Here is a 23973-nt window from a genome sequence, read left to right as displayed (position 1 = left end):
CAGGTGGCTCCCATGTATTCCAGCAGCTCTCCTGTGTATTTCAACATAAGGTGCCTGAACGTGGGGTAGAAGATAAGAATTACAAGAAGATTCAGAGCTGTTCGTGAAAAGGATCCTTCCAGAGTTATAGAAAAAGAGCCCTTATAAGACCTTTTTTTTTTATTTTTAGTTTTTTTAGTTAGGGTAATTAAATAGGCCAATACATTGAAGGGCTGAGCCAGGAGACTGATGAAAGACTTAAATGCCAGTTTTGACTACAATCCTCTTTTTATTTGAAAATTTGCCTCGATCAACACCTACTATATCCATCCAGAAATGATAAAGCTGCTTGCATTCCTCAGTGTGCAGACCATGCTGTGTGTGTGTATAGGAATAATAGCAAATAGCAAAAAAAAACAAAAAACAAAAAACGGGGAATTGTTAAGCAACAGGACAATTCTCCGAGAGCCTCCACAAATGTGGATCAAAACATCTGAAGAAGTTGCAAGGCAGCCTTTGCTGACACACTTGTTACAAATTGGGAATGAAATAAATTGGAGGCAGAAGGAAGAGGAGGGAAGGTCAGATAATGCAATGGCCTCTCAGTCAGAGAGGTCAGAGAATGAAACTGCCTCTCAGTCTCTTTGTGTCATCCTCTCACAAGAGGAGATCCATTCTGTGTTGGATCTCCAGTAGCCACTGTCAGGTGGCTCCTGTGTATTCCAACAACAAAGAAAGATAGACTTATATTAATGCTTTTGGCTCCTTCTTTGTCATCAAAAAAACTATTCCCCAAACCTGAATTTAATTTCTTCAAATTTTTACAAATATAAGATACTGATTTTATAAATATACACATTCGACTTTAGTACAAACAAAAACTATGAAAACCATAGCAGATAAATACAAATGAATTACACACACAAATAATAATGACAATTAACATTTATATAATATGTTATACTCAGGCATTTTACTCAGCATTTCACAATTATATATCTTATTTGGTACTTATAACACCCCTAAGTCATAGATACTATTATCTCTATTTTATAGCTGAGGAAAGAGAGACAAACAAAAGTTAAGTGACTTGCCTAGTGTTACATAGTGACCAAGAACATATCTAAATTCAGGCTTTCCTGACTTGAAGACCACAACTAAGTCCACTGGACCATCTATTCTCTCTGATTTCTATGTCTACTGTGTAAGAGCCATACTACTTAACTTTTGGTTGGTTGGTTAACTTGGTTGTCTTTTGTGTGGTGATTTTTTTTTTTTTTTTGGCAGAGGTTGGGGGTAGACATAGGGCTTGGAGTGGGAGAAGATTCTTCTCCCATTCATTCAAGTGAATTCAAGTCCATTCTTGATTGGACTCCATATTCAAGCTGACCAAAAAACTGAAGGATCCTTTAAGTATGTATATGTAACTCAATATTATCTAATGAAAAATTTTTTTTTAAAGTTCACTGATTTTCTTATTTACCAAGAGTTTAGATTTTATTTTTTCTCTTTTGTTAAATTCAATATGGGCCAATTCAGTCATATGTCTAATAATGTATTAGGAGCAAAATTCTTTACTGCATATTTTTCTAAAATGAAGACAAACTTGTTTCATTCTTAGTTTTGTTCAATAAATTCAAATCCAGACCAATAATAGTTCAGAGTATTGGACAATACTTCAATATACTTCTTACATAAGTTAGTATTGTTCTTCCTAAAGAATAGATATTGTTGTTGACAATACATGTAAAAAAATGGACTCCCTCATTTTTATTTCATTAAATATTCCCAAACTATAGTTTAAAATGTTAACATTCATTTTAGAAAAAACACTTTTGAGTTTCAAATTATCTCCCTTCCTCATTCTTCCCTCGTTGAAAAAGCAAACAATTTGATATAAATTATATATGTGAAATCATATAAAACATAATTCTACATTAATCATGTTGCAAAATAAAATATACAAAAAACTCAAGAAAAATAGTAAAAAATGCTTTGATATACAGTCTCCATTAAATTAAAAATAAATTCAAATTCTGACATTTTTTTTGGTATGCAACTCTAAATTTAACAGTTACCTTTCATCCACTGTAGGTTCTTTTTGCTGTAAATGAGGCTTGATTCCAAACATTGGCCGGATATTTGTTGATAAGGCTCTGATGGTGTAAGTAATCTCATTTTCCCTCATAACATCACTATCATATCCTATCACAAAATTGTAAGAATTACTATTCTCTTAGAAATAAAAGACTGGAGTGACGGGAGTGACTGCTTTGGTAATTTCATAAACTTGTTAAAAATATAAAGACTAATCCTTCCTTCCTTCCCCCCCCAAAAAAAAAACCCAAACAAAAAATAAACCCAACCACCTTATTAAGTAGATTTTCCTACTGGAGAGAGATGGTCTTTGAGAACCATTTTTGGATAAGTTAGAAGCACTTTCTTGAATTCTACACACAAAAAAAGAAATTAAAGCAACATCTCCATAATTATGCCCAGAAGGTTGTATGGCTTAAAAAAAGATTGCTTTCAAATGTACTAGTTCTGGGACCATGAGCTTCTTGTGCACCAGGCAACTAAGTCACAAAAAATTTGCGAATCACATTAATGAAGAGGATTTCCATACTTGGTTTTACAGATCCAGGACACCAAAAATACATTTTCCTTTTTATATTCTGAATTTGCTTAATAAAAGTTAATTTTAAGATAAAATTGTGTTAGCAATTTAAATTCTTTCAAAAGCTTGATAAAAAGTGTCAAAGGGCTTGAGAACCAAAAATTTGATTTAACACATAGTATACATGCCACAACGGTGGAAAGATATGATAACTACATCCACACATTAATATAAATTAACTTATTACTCTAGGTGAAAGTGATTTATTTAAAGCTCAAAATACATTTATAACTAACATATTTATCAACTATTATTAGGCATAATAACAGATAACTTTGTCCTGATTTAAAATTTAATAGGCCTAAAATTTTAGGTGAGATGAATTTTAATAAAATTCATCAATACTTGTTAAGCTACATATTCACTTTTTTTTTACTTCAAGTGATAGAAAATTCAATTTCAACATTTTCAAAAGGATAAATGATGCTAAAAATAAAAATCCCTACCTCTATTGATATTTTATTAAGTTTTAAAATTTCATTTCATAAGTTATTGTGAAAAATTACCTTTAGAAGTAAACCCATAATTTCTAATCTAGCTACAACATTTTAAAATAATTTATACATTGCTAAAATTTCTGATACTTTCTTTGAAATTAATTTTATTTAAAAATTACATACCTCCATCTTCTTCAGATTCTATATCAGATTCCTCACTATCACATGGTCTTTTTTCTCGATAACCTTCCATTTCATAAGTCCAAACCATAAGAGATGTGTCTGGACCTCCTACTGTGACCAATAAACTGTCATCATAAGTCCAGCGAACATTTGTGACATGTGTACTATGGGCTACATATTTCTTAAACTTTCCAAATTTCCCCTAAAACATGGGAAAAAAAATGAAAGTTTAATTTTAAAAGTACATTTATTACTTTAAAGAACAAGATTAAAAGTCTAATCATGAATATTCAATAGTTTAAGCAATTCTTATATTTTAAAATAAATGATCAAGATCACCTAGGAGAATTTTAATTTACAAAGTAAAAAGCTAGCTACAATCCCTTTGAAAATATTTTATGAATACTTCATGTGTTATGTTTTCTTTTTAAATATTATGAGAAAACACACATTTGTAAATTAATAAAAAGGCAATTACATAAGTTTCCTCCATATTCCTCCAAATATTACATTATTTGTAATACAAATAACACTAGGAAAAGGTCTGCAAAACTTAAAATATTATTAAAAGGCTCCATTGTTACAAAGAATTAATGATGTAATAAAATGAAATATAGTGAGGACTGAAATTAACAAATTCTTCTCAGAATTTTCCTTTACTTTACCTTACTTTAAAAAAAAACTAAAAACTAAAAAAATTTGGCAAATAAAAGATTAGAATAGAAGTAATAATTTCTTGAGCAGTGGAGGAGGAAACACTACTTTGTTACACATTCCTATGCCAATCATATTATTTCAACCTTTGATAAATATGTTTCTGATAAAATCTGATTTTTGTAACATTTTCTTTGATAATATATTGCAATATATGATATAAGACATACATGTCACTTCTGAATGGAATCAAGATCAGAAAATTATTCTATGTATTTCATATTATTGATAAACTTCACATAAAATTAATATAATCAACTTTATTTTAAAATTGTCATTAAAATAAAATTGTTTTAATATTGTTTGACTATTCAACCCATTTATTATATAATTCAATGGAACTGTCATTTTGACACTATTATATCTGATAATGCAATTTTGTATAAGTGATGATAACAGATGAAGTATGCTTATGTTTTTCTCTAAAATGCTAAGTTAGTTCTCTATTATTAATGAAAAAATTACATACTTTGGCAGGATATCTAAATAACTTCACAAATCCAAAATCATCACCAGTAGCTAAGACGACATTGTCACTTGTGAGACAAGAAGCAGTTACATCTGTGACTTCTCCAATTATTGGCCAAATTCCCTCACAACAAGAACCAAGGACACTTGTCCATGATGCCCAACTAATTTTTTCTACCTAAAAAATAAATTTGTTTAGGTTTTACATTAGTTTTCAACAACTCATAGAAAAACTTTCAAATATTTCTTATCATAAATTATGAATTGAATTAATTATATCATCACAAAGATAATTTATTATCATAAAATATAGGATCTATGGTAGGGGAGATGTTGAGAGGTTTAAGTATATAATCTCTTGCTTTACTTAGAATCTCACTTTTGGGGGGGCATGGCAATCAGAACTAAGTGACTTGCCTGCTAAATGTCACATAGCTATTAAATTATTATTTAAGTTATTATTATTTAAACTCAGACCCTATGACCTCAATGCTGGTGTTCTATCCACTGCACCACCTAAATGCTACAATTTTATTGTTAACTGAGAAGGATTCAATAATCTTTCAATTAATTATTATTAATTAGGCTATTAATGAGGCTATAAGGAAGTAACTATTTTGGAGGGCTGCATATATGATGGAAAGAGAATAAGATATAAAGACAGAGGAGCACTGGGTTCAGATCTGGTTCTTTCATATCTATAGTCACAGATAAGACTAACCAAACATTGATTCACAAAATGTGAGTACTTGTGGTACTTTCTTGAGAAGGGTGTTGAATATCAAAGGAGATAATATATGTAAAGCACTTAGCAATCATAATAATGTTTTATTATTGTAATACTAATAAATACCTAAATTTTTAGTATTTCTCTAACCACAAAGTTGATCCTTACAGATGATCTAATTTCTTCTATTCACTGTGCAATAAACACAGTGAAAACAGAATTCAAATTAAAACCAAAGATCTGAGTTCAAATTTTGTCTGTAACATATGGCTTCCTAAGCAAGTCATTTAACTCTAAAACATATAGTCAGCTCTTTAAAACTGTAAAGTTCATTATAGAGGGAATTCCCTTTACCTATGAAACTAGTGAAATTACTACCTATATGTTAAGCAAATTTTCATGATGGATAGCTGCTTATAGTTGTCTGTAAAATATTTCTTCATAAACTTGGAGAGATAGTAAGCTGATTTTTAATCTTCTTTTCTTGTTGCCTAATTTGTTTTAACTTTTCCCCACAGGCCCTATGTTCTACTGTAATTCACAATTTGCTAAAACTTGGGAGAGGAGAAGGAAGCTAAATATGTTTTCTGTTTTGGAAAATAACAAGATCATTTTTCAAAAATTTGCCCATTCTTTTTCATTACTCAGCTACCTAGAGTCCTTTTCACAATAATTCAAATAATATCTCACAACTGCTAATGAATGGAATACCTATTTCATAGGTACTTAAGGGAAAGATAGAAAATATGCTTAAGACTTTTAAATACCATTCATATAGAAAAATTCTAATCAATACTGTATTTTCCTACCTCTAAACTAGGAATAATCTGTTTTTTCCCCCGAGGAGCTTCAAAGAATAATTGTTCTTTAGCACCAGTATTGATCTGTAAAAGTTTTCCTTTAAAAAACATAAACAACAAATAGAATGTTTAAGGTTACATTATTTTTGTGTTTTAGACATGGAAAAACATTAAGTTCAAAGGTCTATAAAAATGTAGATAACTTTAAATTCAATTCAACAAAAATTTCTTAAACACTTATAAAGGTAAAAATAAAAGCCATTTCTATCCTAAATCTGCTTTAAAAAAAAAAAAATAAATAGCTATGTGCTGATTAGTGTGAATGAAGCATCCCCCAAAGCAGTCAGACATATTGAAATTCACATATATTTAAATTTACATTTTTTGACCTTGCAATTATTTATAATATGGTCACTGAAAATATACAAGTGGCCCAATGAAAATATACAAGTGCAAATTCAAATAATACAATCACTTCAGGAGATTCATAAATCACAATAATCAAGAACTAGCTGGATATAGATAAATATGAAATATTTACAAATTAAAAAACTTACGCCTGGGGAGGTATTGGGGAAAGACCTTAAGTTGAGGATAAAGGGAGTTGAAGATACCAAGATTTAAAAGTGAAGCAGAACATTCTGTGCATGACAGAGAGTCTGGGTAAAGATATGGAAGTGGGAAATGACAGATGAAGAAGAGTTAAGTAGACCAGTTGGACTGAAATATAGGATGTGGAAAAAAGGTGAAGTCAAAAAGAAAAAGATAAATATGTCAAACAGAGGAGTTTGTATTTTAATCTAGAGGTAATAGGGAGCTACTGAAACTTTGTGAGTGGGAGAACAATACGGACAAGTCTAAAAAAATAATCAATTTCTCTGAAAAAATTTCAACATACAACCTAAAAAACATATTTAGAAAAAGAATGAAAAAGGAATACTTCAAATCCTTCAAAAAAAAAGGACAGAAAATAGTTAGGATAATTATAATTATTAATCTAGAGAACTGCCATTTAGGACTGGATTGTACAACTAGAAAAAATAAAACTAAAGGCAAAAAACTTCATACTCTCTTAAAATCTCTATTTTACTATATCATGCTAATTTTAAAAGTTAAGGGACTATGTTTCTAAAGATGCAAAAACTAGATAATGGTTCTGTCTCATAGATTATCTACTTAGAAAGGTTGAAATAATGGTATTGTAACAAAAATTCTCTATCTCTTGTAAAAAAAACAACTTTATCATTGTAAAATAAAATGTACATTGTAAATTGTACTATAATTGTAAAAAATAGAAGTACTTTAGCACAATATTTGAATAGTTTCTTAAATAAAACCAAAATATCTCTAGAGATCATTGTTAATTAGATAGAATCAATTTCATAAAATTGTGGACAGTGATATAGCACAAACATATATGCAAAATAACATACAGATATTTAAAATAATAATAATGCATATAATGTCTTTGAGTTGGGAAATGTAATTTATGTTTTTATTTTCCTAAGGTAATGCACTGAATACAATTTTTGGGGGAAATTATTACTCAAGTTCTTACCTCTTAAATCCCAGTCAATATGTGTTATGTAACTGGTAGCACCTTTGCAGATTCCTACTCGCTTACTACTCATGACATTATAGATATCTACAAAGCTGTCATAGGATGCCACGGCTAGATATTTTCCAGAACCTATTAATATGTGAATAGGAGAGTTTTTCTTAGCACAAAGTATAGTTTACGTTCTGCTATTACAGATAGTTAGGGTTATTTAAACTTAAAAAAATCTAAGGAATTCACAGATAGCTTTCAATCATTTCTTTAAAATGCAATAATAGGTAAAAATCATGTGATTTCAAAAACATTTGCAAGAAAACTCACTGAAGAAAAGTTATATTTCTATAATTTTGTCCAAGAAAACTTTACTCACAGTAAAATAAAAACAAAAACAATAAATCTCCAAGTTTTTTTTTTGTTTTTTTTTACTTTGGCAAAACCAGAGTAAATAGTTATAGCAAAGTTTTATCTTAGTTACTTTTTGTATTTATTCCTTTCTAGTGTGCTCAATTACAATAGTATACTCCCTTACAAGAAAGTACTCTAATAATATGTGATTGTATAAATACATATATACATGGCAGTAATTCACAAGAATTTACAAAATAAAATGCATCTAATTATAGAATCAATAAATAAGTTGACTATTGAGAAACTTTAAATAGTAAAATATATTTATATTATTAAATATATGACATAATATATTATTTTAATAAATTTAGCTACCAAATTCAAGTATCTGTCAAATTAAATTATATATTTCCTGAATCCTACCAGGTGAAAAGCGAATATCTGAAATAACATCCTTTCTGTGATGAAAGGAGACAAGATCTTCTAAGGTATCTGCATTCACTATTAAAAAACTTCCATCGTTGAGACCTACAGCTAAAGCTTTACCATCAGGAGAAAAACAACAGCATCTTCCTCCTTAAGAAAAGAGAAAGAGAATCAGTTATTTCAAGAAATTTCCTCCTAATCTGAGTAATTTTAAAAATTTTCAAAACATAGGTCTTTACATTTTTTTAATTTCAAAGAGAATAAAAAATTACTTTTTTTTTTTAAAAATTGGTGTTTAAACAACAAATCTCATTCAACATTTATTGAATGTTTATAATGTAGTTACTGAATCTAAGGGAATGCAAAGATAAATTAAAACAGAATAAAATATTCTAAGACATATTTACAAACAAATACATACAAAGTAGAACGTGAAAGTATATATGATAGGCAGAAACAAAGTGTTATGAAAGGTTGAAGGAATGCGGAATCCCTTTTGGTGGGGAGAATTAAAGACAAAACATCATGGAAGAGGAATTCAATTTAGGCTTTGAAGGATAAGCAGGATTTCCAATGGTAGAAATGTAAGGGAAAAGAATCCTTGGTATACGGGTAAACAGGAACAGACCTTTAAATATATGGACAAACCTTTTTTTTTCTTCCCATTGTCAAACCTTTTCTACCAAAATACAATTCCTCATTCCTTCAACAAATACTCGTAAGGTGTGGTTTCTAGTTCTTAATTGCTTTGCCTCAATATATACTCCAGATTATCAATGCCCTTAAATGTGCAGCCCAGAATGTGAGAGATACACTGGAAGAATTAGAAAAAGTTCATTTTAGAACTTTAGAACTTTTAGAAAGGGAATAATGTAAGATAAGATTAGAAAACTAGATTGGAGCCTGATATTATAGATTTTCAAATGACAACTCATGTATCTGAAAAAATTTCTCATGATATTCCTCTGAACAATATAGAATGAAGTAAAGAAAATACACATTCAAATTACTTTTTAAGATATTTGACAGAACCTTTGATAGAATTATTGGACTCAAATTGTAGATTAGTGTGTCCATGTGAAACTAGAAAGAGATTATTATAATGGGTTACTGCAGGGCCCTTTGCTTATTCAATATTTTTAACAGGGATTTAGATGAAGTCATAGATAATTGGGTTCATCAAATTCAACCAATAGGCATTTTATATGACCAGGCACTGTGTTAGTTGTTTAGGCTGAGAAGGATGGTTAATATATTAAGTGACTGAAATGGGGTAAAAAGGATCTCATGTGACTGAACCAAATCTTATTTTGATGGATCTGTGATGTCACTGATATTGGTATTTCCTCCAATGCCACAGACTGTAAATTAACATTCATTGTGACTCTTGTCATATTCTCCATGTTTCCCTTAGGAGCACACCCAACTTGTTTGGAGGTATTTTCTTAGTCTTTTTGATATCCATCAGATATCTACATACTCTTTTCATGAATGGCCTTGCTTCTTTTCTGGTCATACATGCTCTGGTAACATCTTTTTTATGCTACTTTTTTGATATAATTCTTGGAAATTCAACTTGGAGCCTACTGTGCACCCACATTTGAGTCTCTCCATTGCTCTTTGGAAGATGCTTAACTTTTTAATTCTTTGCTATTTCACATCTTGCAACTTTAATGTACCAGTAGAATATTATTAATCCACTGGCTTTTATATATTTGAAGAAGCAGTTTGAGGTTAACAACTGTAGTGTGAAAATTACCACAAATTCTGTTCTACTCTGATAGCTTCTGTCATGATAGATCACCTTAAATTATAGGCCTATTAATAGGTTATGTCAGTTGTCTACAGACCAGATCAGCTAAATATGGAGAAGCTAATCATTAGTAGATCACTAATAACTTTTTTTCCCCCCTGAAGCTGGGGTTAAGTGACTTGCCCAGGGTCACACAGCTAGGAAGTATTAAGTATCTGAGACCAGATTTAAACTCAGGTCCTCCTGAATTCAAGGCTGGTGCTCTATCCACTGCGCCACCTAGCTGCCCCCGATCACTAATAACTTAAGAAAAATAAGACTTCTTCCATTTCTACTTTAAAGTTAAAGAATGACAGAAATAGTGACAGAGGTCATTAAGTTAATCTAGCGGCATATATGTATTGGCATAAACCATATAGTGTGCCTGTTTAATTGTTTTCAGTCACATCTAATTCTTTATAACCTCATTTGGGGTTTTCTTGGAAAAGATACTGGAGGGGTTTGCCATTTTCTTTCTCCAGCTCATTTTACAGATAAGGAAATGGAGGCAAACAGGGGTAAGTGACTTGTTCTGGGTTACATAACCAGTAAGTGTCTACAAAAAAAAATGGATATACACACATGATATATAAATATATACTATACTGTATTTATAATTACACATATACACACATGTTCATGCACATTGTAGAACAGACCTGGAGTCAGGAAGACTTTTCTTCCTGAGTTCATATCTGGACTCAGTCACTGAGGTGGCAAATTTTAGCTTGTTAAAAGGAAAATCTTCCTAACAATAAATATGTACACAAAAATGGAACATAGTGCCTTGTGAGTAGTAGATTGTACAATTTCAACTATATGGTTTCTGAGGCTTTTTGCCATTCTGAGATTGTGAAATGGTTAAATTGATCAAGTCTCTTACCCTTCTTCAGTTTCCGGACGGCTAACATACAATGGCTAGGAGACAGATCCCATATTCTTAAGGTCTTATCATCACTTACAGTCGCACAAATAGGCAAATGAGGATGGGTAGCTAAACCCCACACATCTCCTTCCATGTGTCCCTATACAGAACATAAAAATTAATTCTAATTTATTTAACTGTAACTTGGTCTACAAATTTAATGACCAAAAATATAATGGAAACATATCTACACATACAAGAAACTATATATATTTGTACCTACTTGTACCAATAAAGAAAATAATAATGAAAACAAAAAAAGAATTATTTTTTCAGCGTGTGTGTAAATATAATCCATCTATCCATCCATATACCTATCACTTAAATTAACATTAAAGATAATTTTAAATTCATAAGCACATTTGTTGACAAGATTTAAGAAGTATGGTCTGGAATAGCTACCAAAAAGTTCAGCTATCTTGTCTCACACCTCATACTTCTAGAATCTTTTAGGTGTTTTCATGAAAGTTTTGGGAAAGACATATAGGTATCTCTGATAGTACTGCTTTGATCCCTTGACCAAAGTGAATACACTGTAAATATGCTAGGAAGCTTTATGATACTTGAAGTTATCAGATAATTATGATACCACTGTTTGAAATACCACTGAAAATTCTTCCTACTTATAACTCAAAATTTTCCTTTTAAACATTTAGCTTTTTACTTTTTCTTCCTTTGAAAAGGCATAGCAGGGACAAAGCTAGGTGGCACAGTAGATACAGCACCAACCCTGAAGTCAGGAGGACCTGAGTTCAAATCTAATCTCAGACACTTAATACTTTCTAGCTGTGTGATCCTGGGCAAATCACTTAACCCCAATTACTTTGGCAAGAAAAAAAGAGAGGGGGGGAAGGGAGGGAGGGGGGAGAGGGAAAGAGGGAGAGAAAGGAAGGGCACAGCACATGCATTTGAGAACTCCTACAAAAATAGGGACAACACTCCTTAAGTTTTTCTAGTTCTGAATGAAAGGCACAACATGCAAGTTTAAATTTAAGATTTAAAGCTTTAAATTGTAATGCTTTAAGGCTTCAAATTATATGAGATTTTACATGTACAAATACTTTTTCCAATACCAGAGACTGTAAACCTTCTTTAATAGTTAATCATCACAAGTTACAACTAATAAAATAATGCTTCACTTAATGGCCACTTTGGAGATGTCCGCTTTCTAATTTGGTTAACATAGTGCTATAAATCTGCAGAAACCTGGACATTTTTACATATATGGTAAATATATACTTTGTAATACTTCAGTATTTAAATGCATCTTAGAAGTAACACTTTTACATGTAAAACACAGTTAAAATCCAGTGTACCCTTAAAGACTCCTGCATTTACATTGATTATATTATATAAACTTGTATAGAAAGTAGTATTTATGAATTAAATTGCACATGGTAATGTAATGGATAGAGTGCATACAGGACTTGGAGTCAACAAGACCTGAATTCAAATCCTGCCTCTTTTAGTAGTTTGTATGACTATGAATTATCAAATCACATAACTTTTCTTAGTCTTATCTGTAAAATGGAAATTATAATAGGTCCTATTTCATCGGATTGTTATAAAGATCAAGTGAGAATATTTGTAAAGAGTTTTGCAAACTTTAAAGTGCTATACAATGGCTAATTGTTATTATTCTATGTAACATGGTTATGCTATTTTATCAGTCATTATTATATCATATTTCTAGTATGTTACCAATTATTTGAACATAGAGAATATATATTATCTTTACTTCGAAATACAAGTATGCCAATCATATACACAATGATCTAATTTAAATATGTAATATTTTATTACTTAAAAAAACTTCTTGGTATGACAAGATAATATGAGTATTATTAAAATAACTAAATTACGCAGAAAATATGTAAAGATGTAAGGGAAATGATACTCAACTGGATTCAAGTTTCAATTCCAAGAAAACCTGCATGACCTTGGATAAATAATTTTTACTTCTATAAGCCCAAGAGTCTCTATCACTAACATGAGGATGTTATGATCTATACTAACTAGTTCACAGAATTATTGTGAGGATCAAATGCAATCAAAGAGATGGTTTTTGGGGTTTTTTAAATTTATTTTATTTAAAGAAACAGAATAAGAAAAAAGAAAAACAAAAGGAATACAAAACAAAATGAAACAAAAGAGAATCTTGTCATGCACCCAGCAGAACATCAGGAAGAATTCAAATTACATAACAAATACTAGTTCTAGAAAGCATATATATTAGTAGAAGAAATTATATTCATGAGGGTCTATCCTTCTTTATTTCCTTATAAATTGTTCTTTTGTTCTCTGCTGCACATCTTTTTTACTTTATTCTTTTTCCCCCTTTCATCCTCCACAACTCCCAAACAGGTTTTATTTATTAAATTATATATTTATATATACATATGTAGATATGTACATACATATAAACACAATATTAAAGATATTTTGCTGTAGATGATATTTTTGGCCTCAGGTCTAGTTATTTTGATAGTTGGTAGATGTGACTCCATAACCTGCAATCTTTTATTGTAGTTGCTGATAAGTCCTGTACAATTCTAATTGTAGTTCCAGCATATTTGAATTATTTTCTTCTTGTTTCTTCCAAAATGTCAGAGATGTTTTTTAGTCACAAATTATTAGATTTGTGTTATCTATCATGATAATTACTAACAATAAAAAGTAAGAAAGAAAAAAAGACTAAGTTTGCATTAAGAAACATGATCACATTTTAAGGAAGAAAAAAAGGGAATATCAGAATTCTATGCTATTCAGAAGGTTTTTTAAAAAAATAATTTACTAAATGGGTTGTAAGATTTATTTTATTTACTGCTCTTAACATAAGAAAAGGTCAAGGTTATAAAGTGTCATGTAATCAGTTAAGAGCTTCAGAAAATATAGTCAGGTTCAAAAATAGGAATAAACAAAATAAAGTACATGAAATATGAATACAGATGTGATACCTTTTCTTACCAAACTTCTTTCTTCTCTGGTGATAAGAAATAGTTCATAAAGTTATCAACAGCTAATTTACTTGGCAAAGTATATAATTTGTGATCAATTCACTTGGTTATTATATAATTTAATATATGCTAGTACAGAAGGATAAGCATTTTTCTAGTTACCTGAATTCATTTCCTGAGCCACTTTCTCGACATCTTATATAGCAGAATCTCTAATAAATCAAATTACCATTCTAAGAAATAATATGAAAAACATATTAAAATTTAAAATTACCTGAACAAGCAGAGTAATTGGCCCACTTTTATCTACCTCCAGTATTTCGCCATTCTTTGTGCCTACTAAGATATGACCGTGTCCTAATGATATGGCACGTATAGAAGGGTTGTCCTCCAAAAGAAGACCTGAAATGTAAAATGGAAGAATTCTAAGTAATTGTTACTTTTTTAAAATTGTAAAATACTTTCTTGATATTCATTTATGATATTTGATCATGACAATCTCAGATGATGAGGTAGTTCTCTCCATTTTAAAAGTTTCAATAAATTAGCTATATATCTCCACTCTTCTCTTAATAAAGACTAATCAGGGATTGATTGAAACTCTACTATCTTAATTTAAAAGAATTTTTTTTACCTTTACTTATGTGGGTTTTTTATATTTATTATAATTTTTCTTTCTGGACAGATGATAATGTGGCATAAGACATTCTCTGCCTGCCAGTTTTACAAGAGTCACTTTGCTAATTTCCACTAAGACTAATGCTTTCCTAATACTAGGCCTCATCCTTCTCTTCCATTTCCTTCTATTATGCTGGCCAGTCCTTCTATCACTCCATCCTGAATTCATAGGTCTGCTTTTACCTTCTTACCCTCTGCTGTGGCCAGCTTGTTGCCCTAACACCACCAGTCAGTAAATAACCTCTCCTCTGAAGCTCATATGTTTCAATTAATGCACTCTTATAATCCTTGGCTTTCATTTATTGAACTCTAAGTCTTTCTTTACCTATCTTAGTTAACTCAGTAGTTGTGGGTTTTCTACAAACAATTAAATTACTAGCTAACACTTTATTGTCATATTTCCTTGACTTGACAATTTCTAGTAGTTTCATATCTAATCTACTTCAGCTAGCTATCAATATGGTCAAATATAAGATCTCACTATCATTCAAAACTGCTCCCTGAATCCAAGATCAGAAATTGATTCATCATGTGAGTATTACTTCCAATGGATCAGACTGCAACTGATCCAAACCTTTCCATCTTATGTAACTACTGTTCATATCCTTCTGCAAGTCCCTACTCTTACTCCAGGGTCCAATAGAGCTCTGCATTATGTTAAAATGAAGCACAAAGATTAATCATGCTATTCCTTCTTTCTGTTATATAACTTGTCCAAGACTATTAGGATTACAAGGTGAGAACTCAGGTTGTCTAAACAATTCTCTAGCTCAGAATTCACACCTTTGGTTTGGGCCTGTAAAGGAAATTTACACCTTTGGAATTCTGAGGGAGACTTTACGTGTTTAAAGGAGTTTGCACTTTTAAGAGGAGCAAATTCACTGGCTGTAGAGTTCTCACAAGCCCCACTGAGTTCTCACTACAATCTCTTCGAGGATAAAAGAGGGCCTCCTTGGGTCTAGAGAGTAGTCGAGTTTGGGACAGAGTTGAGACAGCATTCTGGAAGGATAACTAACTTAGAGACGACTGGACCTTCACACAAGCCCTTACCTCTGAAATTTCTCTCATCATAATTATTTGTTCTACTACATAATTATTCTGTCTGATTAATCTGCCTTCTCTGAATAATTCCTATAATTTTCATTCTTTGCTCTTACCCTTAAGCAAATAACTATTAGAGATAAGCTTCAAGCTGTGTTGACCAGATATGCGGTATATATAACCTAAACTAAACTTTCATTGGTATATAGAGATTCTTTTATCAATCCTTTGACCACCACATTTCCAACTTTTGTCCTAAACTACCTTATAGTTTCTTAATTTAAAAAAGCCTACTCCATTTCTTTTCTCTCAGGATTCAGCATGGCTTTTGGAAAGCATGCTGAATACAGAATCATAAGACATACAATTCAAATTTTTTCGCTATCACTTATTATTTGCACGACCTTGGATAAGCCATCTAATTTCTCTGGTCCTCCATAAACTAAAATATGAAGATATATGGCTGATCTAAATGACTTCTAAGGTCTCTTTAAATTTATCTTTGCCAAACCTATCCTTTGTCACTCTTGATTCTTAAAGATGGGAAGACTTCCTCTTCACCTATTACTTTCACCTTTGTGACATGCTATTTTCTTTAAACTCCTTCCAGAAATTGCTTCTTTAATTATCTCTTGCCTTTTAAATTTCCACAAGAGTTTGTTTTATGCCCCAAAACATTTTTATGGAGGGTCAGGATGAAAGGAGAAAGAGAAGAGAATAAACAGAGGAAATACAGTTAGCAAAAATAATTTGGAAAATAATTTTGAAGAAAGTTTCTCTGATGAAGGCTTCATTTCTCAAATGTATAGGGAACTGAGTCAAATTTATAAAAAAAAAAAGAGCCATTCCCTAGTTGACAAATGATTATAAGATATTAACTATGCCCAAGGGTCATGCATATCTTTTGATTTAAAAATACCAATATTAAGCATGAATCCCAAAAAGATTTTTTTTAAAGGAAAAGGACTTATATGTACAGAAATATGTATAGCAGCTCTCTTCTCAGGGCAAAGAACTAGAAATTGAAGAGATGTCCATCAACTGAGGAATGGCTAAATAAATTGTGTTATGTGATTATGATGGAAAATTATTATTCTATGGGAAATGATGAACAGGATTCTCATAAAAAAACCTAGAAAGTCCTCCAAGAATTAAAGCAAAGTGAAATATACTGTACATAAAGAAAAAGCAATATTGTGGGATGACCAGTTGTGAAGGACTTTGCTATTCTAAGCAAAACAATTATCCAAGACTACTCTGAAGAACTTCTGATGAAAAATGCTATCCATACCTAGGGAAAGAACTGATTATGTCTGAATTCAAATTGAAGCAATACCCATTTATACCTCATCTGTCATTAATTAGTTTTGTAACTTGGAGGAAGTCATTCAACTACTCTGCACCTCAGTAGGAAAGATGGAGTCTGAGATCCTTTCCAGATCTAAAGTTATAATCCTATCATTTCTAAACTACCTGCACTACTCTACTGAAAAAGTTTTTTTCAAGAACCCTTTATGCAAATTCTAAGGATCCTTTATCACAAAACTTAAAAGCCTCTTCTACTCCTTAACTTTCCTGACCTTAACTTTCTAGTCCTTAACTCTACCTGACTTCCAGGTATACTCAACACTCCTAGTTTCTCCTCCTACCTCTCCAATATTTTTTCTCTGCCTCCTTCCCCCATTCCACATTCTGCTCCAACTTATAATCCAGTGAAATTTTCAAGGCCCTGTCCTTGGTCTTCTCTTTCTTCTCCAACTTCTCTTCTTGGCAAAAATGCAAGATGACTACTTGATGTTATTAAAAGACTTTGTACTTCAGGTAGGTTTTGGTGTAGATCAGGGGTATCAAGCTCAAATAGAAAAGGATGCCTGCAGTGACATATGATGCTGTCTTGGCAGTAAAGTTTGACATCTCTAGTCCAGGTGATATGTGAGATTCCTTCTAGCTTCAAGAGATTTTACAATCTTAGCTACTCCCAAGGCTTTCATCCCTTGATGAGAACTCTTCCATTTATATTTTTAATCCTGTTTTTTCTCCAAAATTCAGTTCTATATTTCCAGTTTTTTCTGTATATTACCACCTGGGTATCTCATGTGGACCTCAGATTTAACATATTTAAAAACTGAATTATCATTACTGGGTCTGTTCCACAGAGATCATAAAAAAGGGAAAGGACCTACATGTTTAAAAATATTTGTAGCAGTTCTTTTTGTGGTAGTAAGGAATTTGGAAAATGAATGGGTGACCATAAATTGAGGAATGGCTCAATAATTTATGGTATATAAATGTAATGGAATATTATTGTGCTATAAGAAATTATAAGCAGGCTGATTTCAGAAAAGCCTGGAAAGTCTTACATGAAATCACATCAATTGAAATAAGCAGAACCAGAAGAACATTGTACATTGTAACAGCAAGATTGTGTGATGATCAACTATGATAGACTTAGGTCTTTCTTCATAATACAGTGATCCAAAGCAATTCCAACAGACTTGAGATGGAAAATTCCATCCATATCCAGCAAGAAAACTATGAAGACTGAATATGGATTGAAGCATACTATTTTCACCTTTTTTTCTGTTTGCTTTTTCTTCCTCATAATTTTTCCCTTTTATTCAAATTTTTTCTTTCTCAATATGACTAATATGGAAATATGTTTAAAATGATTGTACATATATAACCTATATTTGATTGCTTGTGGTCTTGGGAGAAAATTAGGGAGGAAAAATTTGGAACTCAAAAAATTCACAAAAATGAATGCTGAAAACTATCTTTGCATGTAATTGGAAAAATAAAATACTATTGAAAGAAAAAAATAAAGAAAAAGGTATATGTGTGGGGAGGGGGTGTTAGTAGTCTATATGAGTCAACAGTATAATAATGATAATCTAAAAAGCTAATGCAATATTAATTTTCATGAGAGTCATAACTTTCAGAATCAGGTGAATGTATTCTGCCCTTGGTAAGACCACATGTGAAATAAAATATTATTGCAACGGACAATTTAAAAATGGCAATGATAAGCTAAAAAACAGCAACCAAAATATAAAGAAGGTCTAATAAGGATCTGAAAGGAAATGCCAAGTATTTAGTATGAAAAAAGGAAGATGAAAGAGGAAATATATCTCTTTACCCATTTGAAAAATCATCATTTGGAAAATGGATTAGATTCAGTTTCTTTGGCCCGAATGTGTAGCAATGTTTGGAAGTTGTAAAAAAAATCAAATTTAGCTTTCATATCCCCAAAATCTTCCTGACAATCAGAGTTATACAAAATTGGAATGGATTTCATCAAGATGTTCTAGGTTTCACCTCATTTTAGATCTTTGAAGCTGAAATTTTGTGTTCTGTATTTAAGGATTGTTCATTTAAATCTACATTTTGTGGAAAACTAGAGTCATATAAGTTATCAAAAGCAGGCAAAAAAGCTATTGTGTGATGAATTTATTCAAGTAACTAGTGTTTTACTTCTTAAAAAGATAGAAAAAATTTCATGTTAACTTCTGTTAATGATGTACTAAATTGAGACAATAGATTATTACATTTCATTACTAAAAATAACTATATGGAGGGTTTTAATAAAAGACCACCATGAAACTAAGTATCTCCATACTCTCTTTTAAAGACAAAAATTCCAATGAGAAAAACAACTGTAGCCAAAAAGCATACTACAGAACTCTGGAAGGAGTATACTTGAAACAAGGAGTTAACTCTGAAGAAGTGATGAGACAATGTTTATCTAGTTTACATATATACTTAGTACTTAGGATGGTAATGTAATGGTTCTCTAAGTTCACACATAATCAGTATGTAATGATATAATATAAGGTATATAAGATCCAACAAGACCTGGAAGAGAGACATTCTATCTCTCACCACCCTGGTGGCTCTCCTGCCTTCTACATTCCTCTACTAAGATCAAGGTTCATCTGAAGGTCCCTCAAAAAGCTAGCCTGGCCCCAGGCCATGTTCTAAACATATTTTTGCTATAAATTTCCATTCACTAGGGGTTGAAATTTCAAAAACCAAATTCTCTAATACCATCTTAACATAAGATGATGTAGCCCCATAAAGAGTGCAACCCTTTTTCAGATCTTTGATAATTTCCAGATCAAAAGGAGTGTATCTTCTCCTGGATTGACCTGAAGAATCAAATTTTGCATTTTGGACATGGTGTTTTGGGTCTTATTCTCCCATCCTGTCCTCTCACTCTCTATGCCAACACTGAGCTTTCAGATGTCCTACTTTACCACATTGAAAGTATTGAAGAGTCTCTCTGGAAGTCCCTTTACAAAAAGGACCCTGTCTTCCCATGTTCTGCATCATAGCCTGGTATAAAAGTCATTTGTGCCCCTTGTGGCACAGCATCTTATAATCTCCTCTAAAAGAACATCTTTGGGTAGTCCTAGTATAATTCTTCTACAAACCTCATTAGCATTTTCTTTAGCAAGGAGATAATAAAGACTTTGGACTTTATTCCTGTCTATTCTTGTGGTGATTATTCTGCTGAAACCAAGGCCCATTAGGAAGACCTACAGAGAGCTAGCCAGAACATTCCATTGTGGTGCCCGAAAGTGGAAATAAGGATTTACACTCAGGAGTTTAACTAACACGATTGTGAGTTCAGTGGAGAAGTCTCTATGACCCAGAAATAGAGTGAGTACAAAAATAGATGAGCAGGAAATTTTGTTAAAAGGCTAAACTAGTATTTCAGCTAAAATGGGACAAATGCTTAGAAAAGAGAACCTTCCCCACTCCAAGGGAAGTGTGTAGAATGCATAGTTAAGCTAATAAAAAACCAAGGTTTGATTGTAACCTGGGAGCAAATCATTGGACTTTTAGAAACATTAAAATACACATCTCCTTGGTTCTCCAAGGAAGAAAAATTAGAGCCAGATAAGTGGAAACTAGTAGGAGAGCAACTAATTGAATATTACAATGATAATGATTCTGATTCAATCCGTAAAGAAACATTCTATATATACAACATAATACAAGTGATTTTAAGGAATTACATCTGCATTAGAATAAAGAAAAAGGAGAAAGAGCAGATGGGGGATGGTATTGACAAAATAACTGAAAATCATGAAGAATTAGACAAGAAAGGCATTAAGTATAGTGCTGATGAAATTAAGGAATGTGGTGCTTCACAGCAGGAAGCATTCCCCATCTTATGACCTTCCCTCAATTTCCCCTTTGTGGGTGGAGGGAGGAGGAGGAGAGGGGAGGGCAGTGATACAATCAGCACCACTCATGCAGCAACTTTGTCTACCCCCTATGACAAGATTACAAAAGGCACTAGCTAAAGCTAAAAAAGGAGGACAGGATATATCTGATTTAAGAATAAACGCATACTCTGTGATAGAAAAATTTGATTCTTCAGGTCAATCCAGGAGAAGATACACTCCTTTTGATCTGGAAATTATCAAAGATCTGAAAAAGGGTTGCACTCTTTATGGGGCTACATCATCTTATGTTAAGATGGTATTAGAGAATTTGGTTTTTGAAATTTCAACCCCTAGTGATTGGAAATTTATAGCAAAAATATGTTTAGAACATGGACAAAACTTGTTGTGGTTTTCTGAGTATACTGAGCCCTGTAGAACACAAGAACAACAAAACAAGCAAACTGGAGTTAATATATAAATCACGTTTGACCAAGTAGCAGGTAAAGGTCAGTATGCAGATGCTTTAGCACAGATTAATTACCCTTTGATAGCATATGAGCAAATTGCTTCTGCTGCTATCAAAGCATGGGGCACCCTTTCAGGAAAACAAGATAGAGGGTAAGCCTTCATAAAAATAGAGCAAAGTCCAAATGAACCCTTTGCTGATTTTGTGGGATGTCTGCAGATAGCTGTTATACGAACTATTAGTGAAAATGCAGCAAAAGGAATAATGATAAACCAACTTGCTAAAGAAAATGCTAATGAGGTTTATAGAAGAATTATACTAGGACTACACAAAGATGTTCCTATAGAGGAGATATTAAGATGCTGTGCCACAATGGGCACAAATGACTTTTATACCAGGCTATGATGCAGAACATGGGAAGACAGGGTCCTTTTTGTAAAGGGACTTCCAGAGAGACTCTTCAATACTTTCAGTGTGGTAAAGTAGGACATCTGAAAGCTCAGTGTTGGCATAGAGATAGAGTGAGAGGACAGGGTGGGAGAATAAGACCCAAAACACCATGTCCAAAATGCAACAGAGGCTTCCATTGGGCATCAGAATGTAGACTGACTTAGGGAAATGAGAGGCGGGGCCCAGCTCCAAGGCCCCAGGCAAAAAAAAGGTGGAGCATGATGGCAGACGATGTTACACCCACAGTCTTTAGAAGTTCAGTACTCCCACATGATCAATCAGCCAAAAAGCAATCTGATGGAAGAAAGGGATTATATGATCTATCAGCCAAGAAGCAATCTGAAGGGAAAAAGGGATTGCAATCGGGGAGAATACAGGTTTTATAATCTAACAGAATGGCAGTGTCCAGTGCGAGCAGCCAGGTGATGTGGAGAGTTCGAGAGTGTGGTGAATGGAAGGGACCAGAGAGGTGAAGTGCTTAGGGGAGAGGGTTTGCTTGTATCTCTACAGATGGAGAAGGAATCTGATGGGTGCCAACAAGCTGTATTCACCTTTTCTATCAGACAGAGACAGAAAAAGAGAAAAACCTTGAAACAAAGGAGAAAATTCAAGAAACATTGGGTGGTTCCACCTCTGACGACATGTGCCACTGAAAAAGCATGACTGTTAACCTAATGTGTATGGCAATTGACTCATGAACATCAAAAATTGTTGCTAAAACTGTTGCAGAACTTCAAAACCCACAGGAATAATTGGATTCTCTGAGATATGATAAGATTGGTGCAGGACTTCAAAACTTGCAGGAATCTTTCGATTCCCTGACATGTGAAATAATGAACAATAGATTGATTTTGGACTATCTCTTGGCTGCTGAAGGAGCTGTGTATGATTGTTATCTTTATATCTTCCTTCTAGGACTTATGGACATGCATAATTCCTCATGTTGTTTGTTACATCACTACTGGCCTTGTTATGTTATTATGTGCTTGTGTACTACCTCCCCTGATGATGGATTTAGGTATACCTGTTTCAAGTGAAACACTTCAGAAACCCACTAACAAAATCTGGTTTGACTCCCCATTTTCCTTTTGTGTTTTCATCTCCCTTCCTAAGAAGTCAGGAAGGGCATGATACCTCCTTTTTGGGGCTCTCACCTCCCTGAGAAGTCAGGGAGGGTGTGACCACCTTCTAAAACAAAAGAAAGAGGGAGATGTAAAGAACCAGAACTCTGGAGAAGTATACTTGAAACAAGGTATTAACTCAGAAGAATTGATGAAACAATGGTTATTTAATTTGCATATATACTTAGTACTTAGCATGATGTAATGGTTCTCTAAGTTCACACATAATCAGTATGTAATGATATAATATAAGGTATATAAGATCCAACAAGGACTAGAAGAGAGACATTACATCTCCCACCATCCTGGTGGCTCTCCTGCCTTTTGCATTCCTCCACTAAGATCAAGGCTCATATGGAGGCCCTCCAGAAAGCTAACATGGCCCCAGGCGAAGGAGACAGACTGCAAAGGAGATGATAAAGATTTTGGACTTTATTCCTGACTATTCTTGTGGTGATTATTTTGCTGAAACCAAGGCCTATTCAGAGGACTTACAGAGAGCTAGCTAGAACATTACAGCATATTATACTAATTTTATTTGGCACTTTACTTAATATATAAGATAAGCCATTAATATTTATTAAATATAAATTTAGATCACCTTTAGATCCTGGAGCTAAAGAAGCTCTTTTGATGGCATAGGTTTTGAGGCACCTTTCAAAGGAATCATCCCAGAGAGCAATTACTCCATCTTTTCCTCCAGTTACAAAGCCCTGTAAAAATCAAAACATAAGTTCTATGAGTTTTCAAAGAGGTGTGGATATCTATATTTAATTCACATCTTTTTGAATTAGCTTGCAAATATTCAGGTTTTTCCCAAATAATCCTCATTTTTTATAGCATAATAATATTCCATTTCAATTATATACAACTTATTCAGACATTCCTTAATTGATGGGCATCCCCTTAATTTCCAATTCTTTGCCACTACAATAAAGAGCTGCTATAATTATTTTTGTATAAATAGGTCATCTTCCCTTCTTTTTAAAAATCTCTTTTGGGAGAAAAACTGGGATTTAAAAATCTCTTTGGGATATAGACCCAATAACAGTAGT

The 23973-nt window shown here is 32.4% G+C and overlaps 1 protein-coding gene across 9 annotated transcripts in view; it reads right to left on the bottom strand.

Annotated features, from left to right (window-relative positions):
• Positions 1-23973, bottom strand: part of EML5 (EMAP like 5) — a 212495-nt gene that overhangs the window by 53374 nt on the left and 135148 nt on the right. For 8 of the 9 annotated variants that reach the window (XR_012486446.1, XR_012486445.1, XR_012486447.1 and 5 more), the window contains exons 19-27: positions 23520-23631; positions 14266-14393; positions 10993-11134; positions 8315-8467; positions 7544-7675; positions 5995-6083; positions 4460-4636; positions 3277-3478; positions 2058-2184 (exon numbers count right to left, since the gene is read on the bottom strand). Coding sequence is in view for 5 of the 9 variants with exons in the window: in XM_074289782.1 (XP_074145883.1) it covers positions 2058-2184; positions 3277-3478; positions 4460-4636; positions 5995-6083; positions 7544-7675; positions 8315-8467; positions 10993-11134; positions 14266-14393; positions 23520-23631 (1262 nt within the window). In the remaining 4 variants the exon portion in view is untranslated. Of the gene's footprint in view, positions 1-2057; positions 2185-3276; positions 3479-4459; positions 4637-5994; positions 6084-7543; positions 7676-8314; positions 8468-8542; positions 9132-10992; positions 11135-14265; positions 14394-23519; positions 23632-23973 lie in introns of those variants that run through there. The other variant, XM_074289786.1, reaches the window with a different exon arrangement.

The sequence above is a fragment of the Sminthopsis crassicaudata genome, chromosome 2, assembly GCF_048593235.1.
Source record: "Sminthopsis crassicaudata isolate SCR6 chromosome 2, ASM4859323v1, whole genome shotgun sequence".
NCBI lineage: Eukaryota > Metazoa > Chordata > Mammalia > Dasyuromorphia > Dasyuridae > Sminthopsis > Sminthopsis crassicaudata.
Note: the sequence above shows the minus strand (reverse complement) of the source record. Positions and strands in the feature narration are given on the sequence as shown.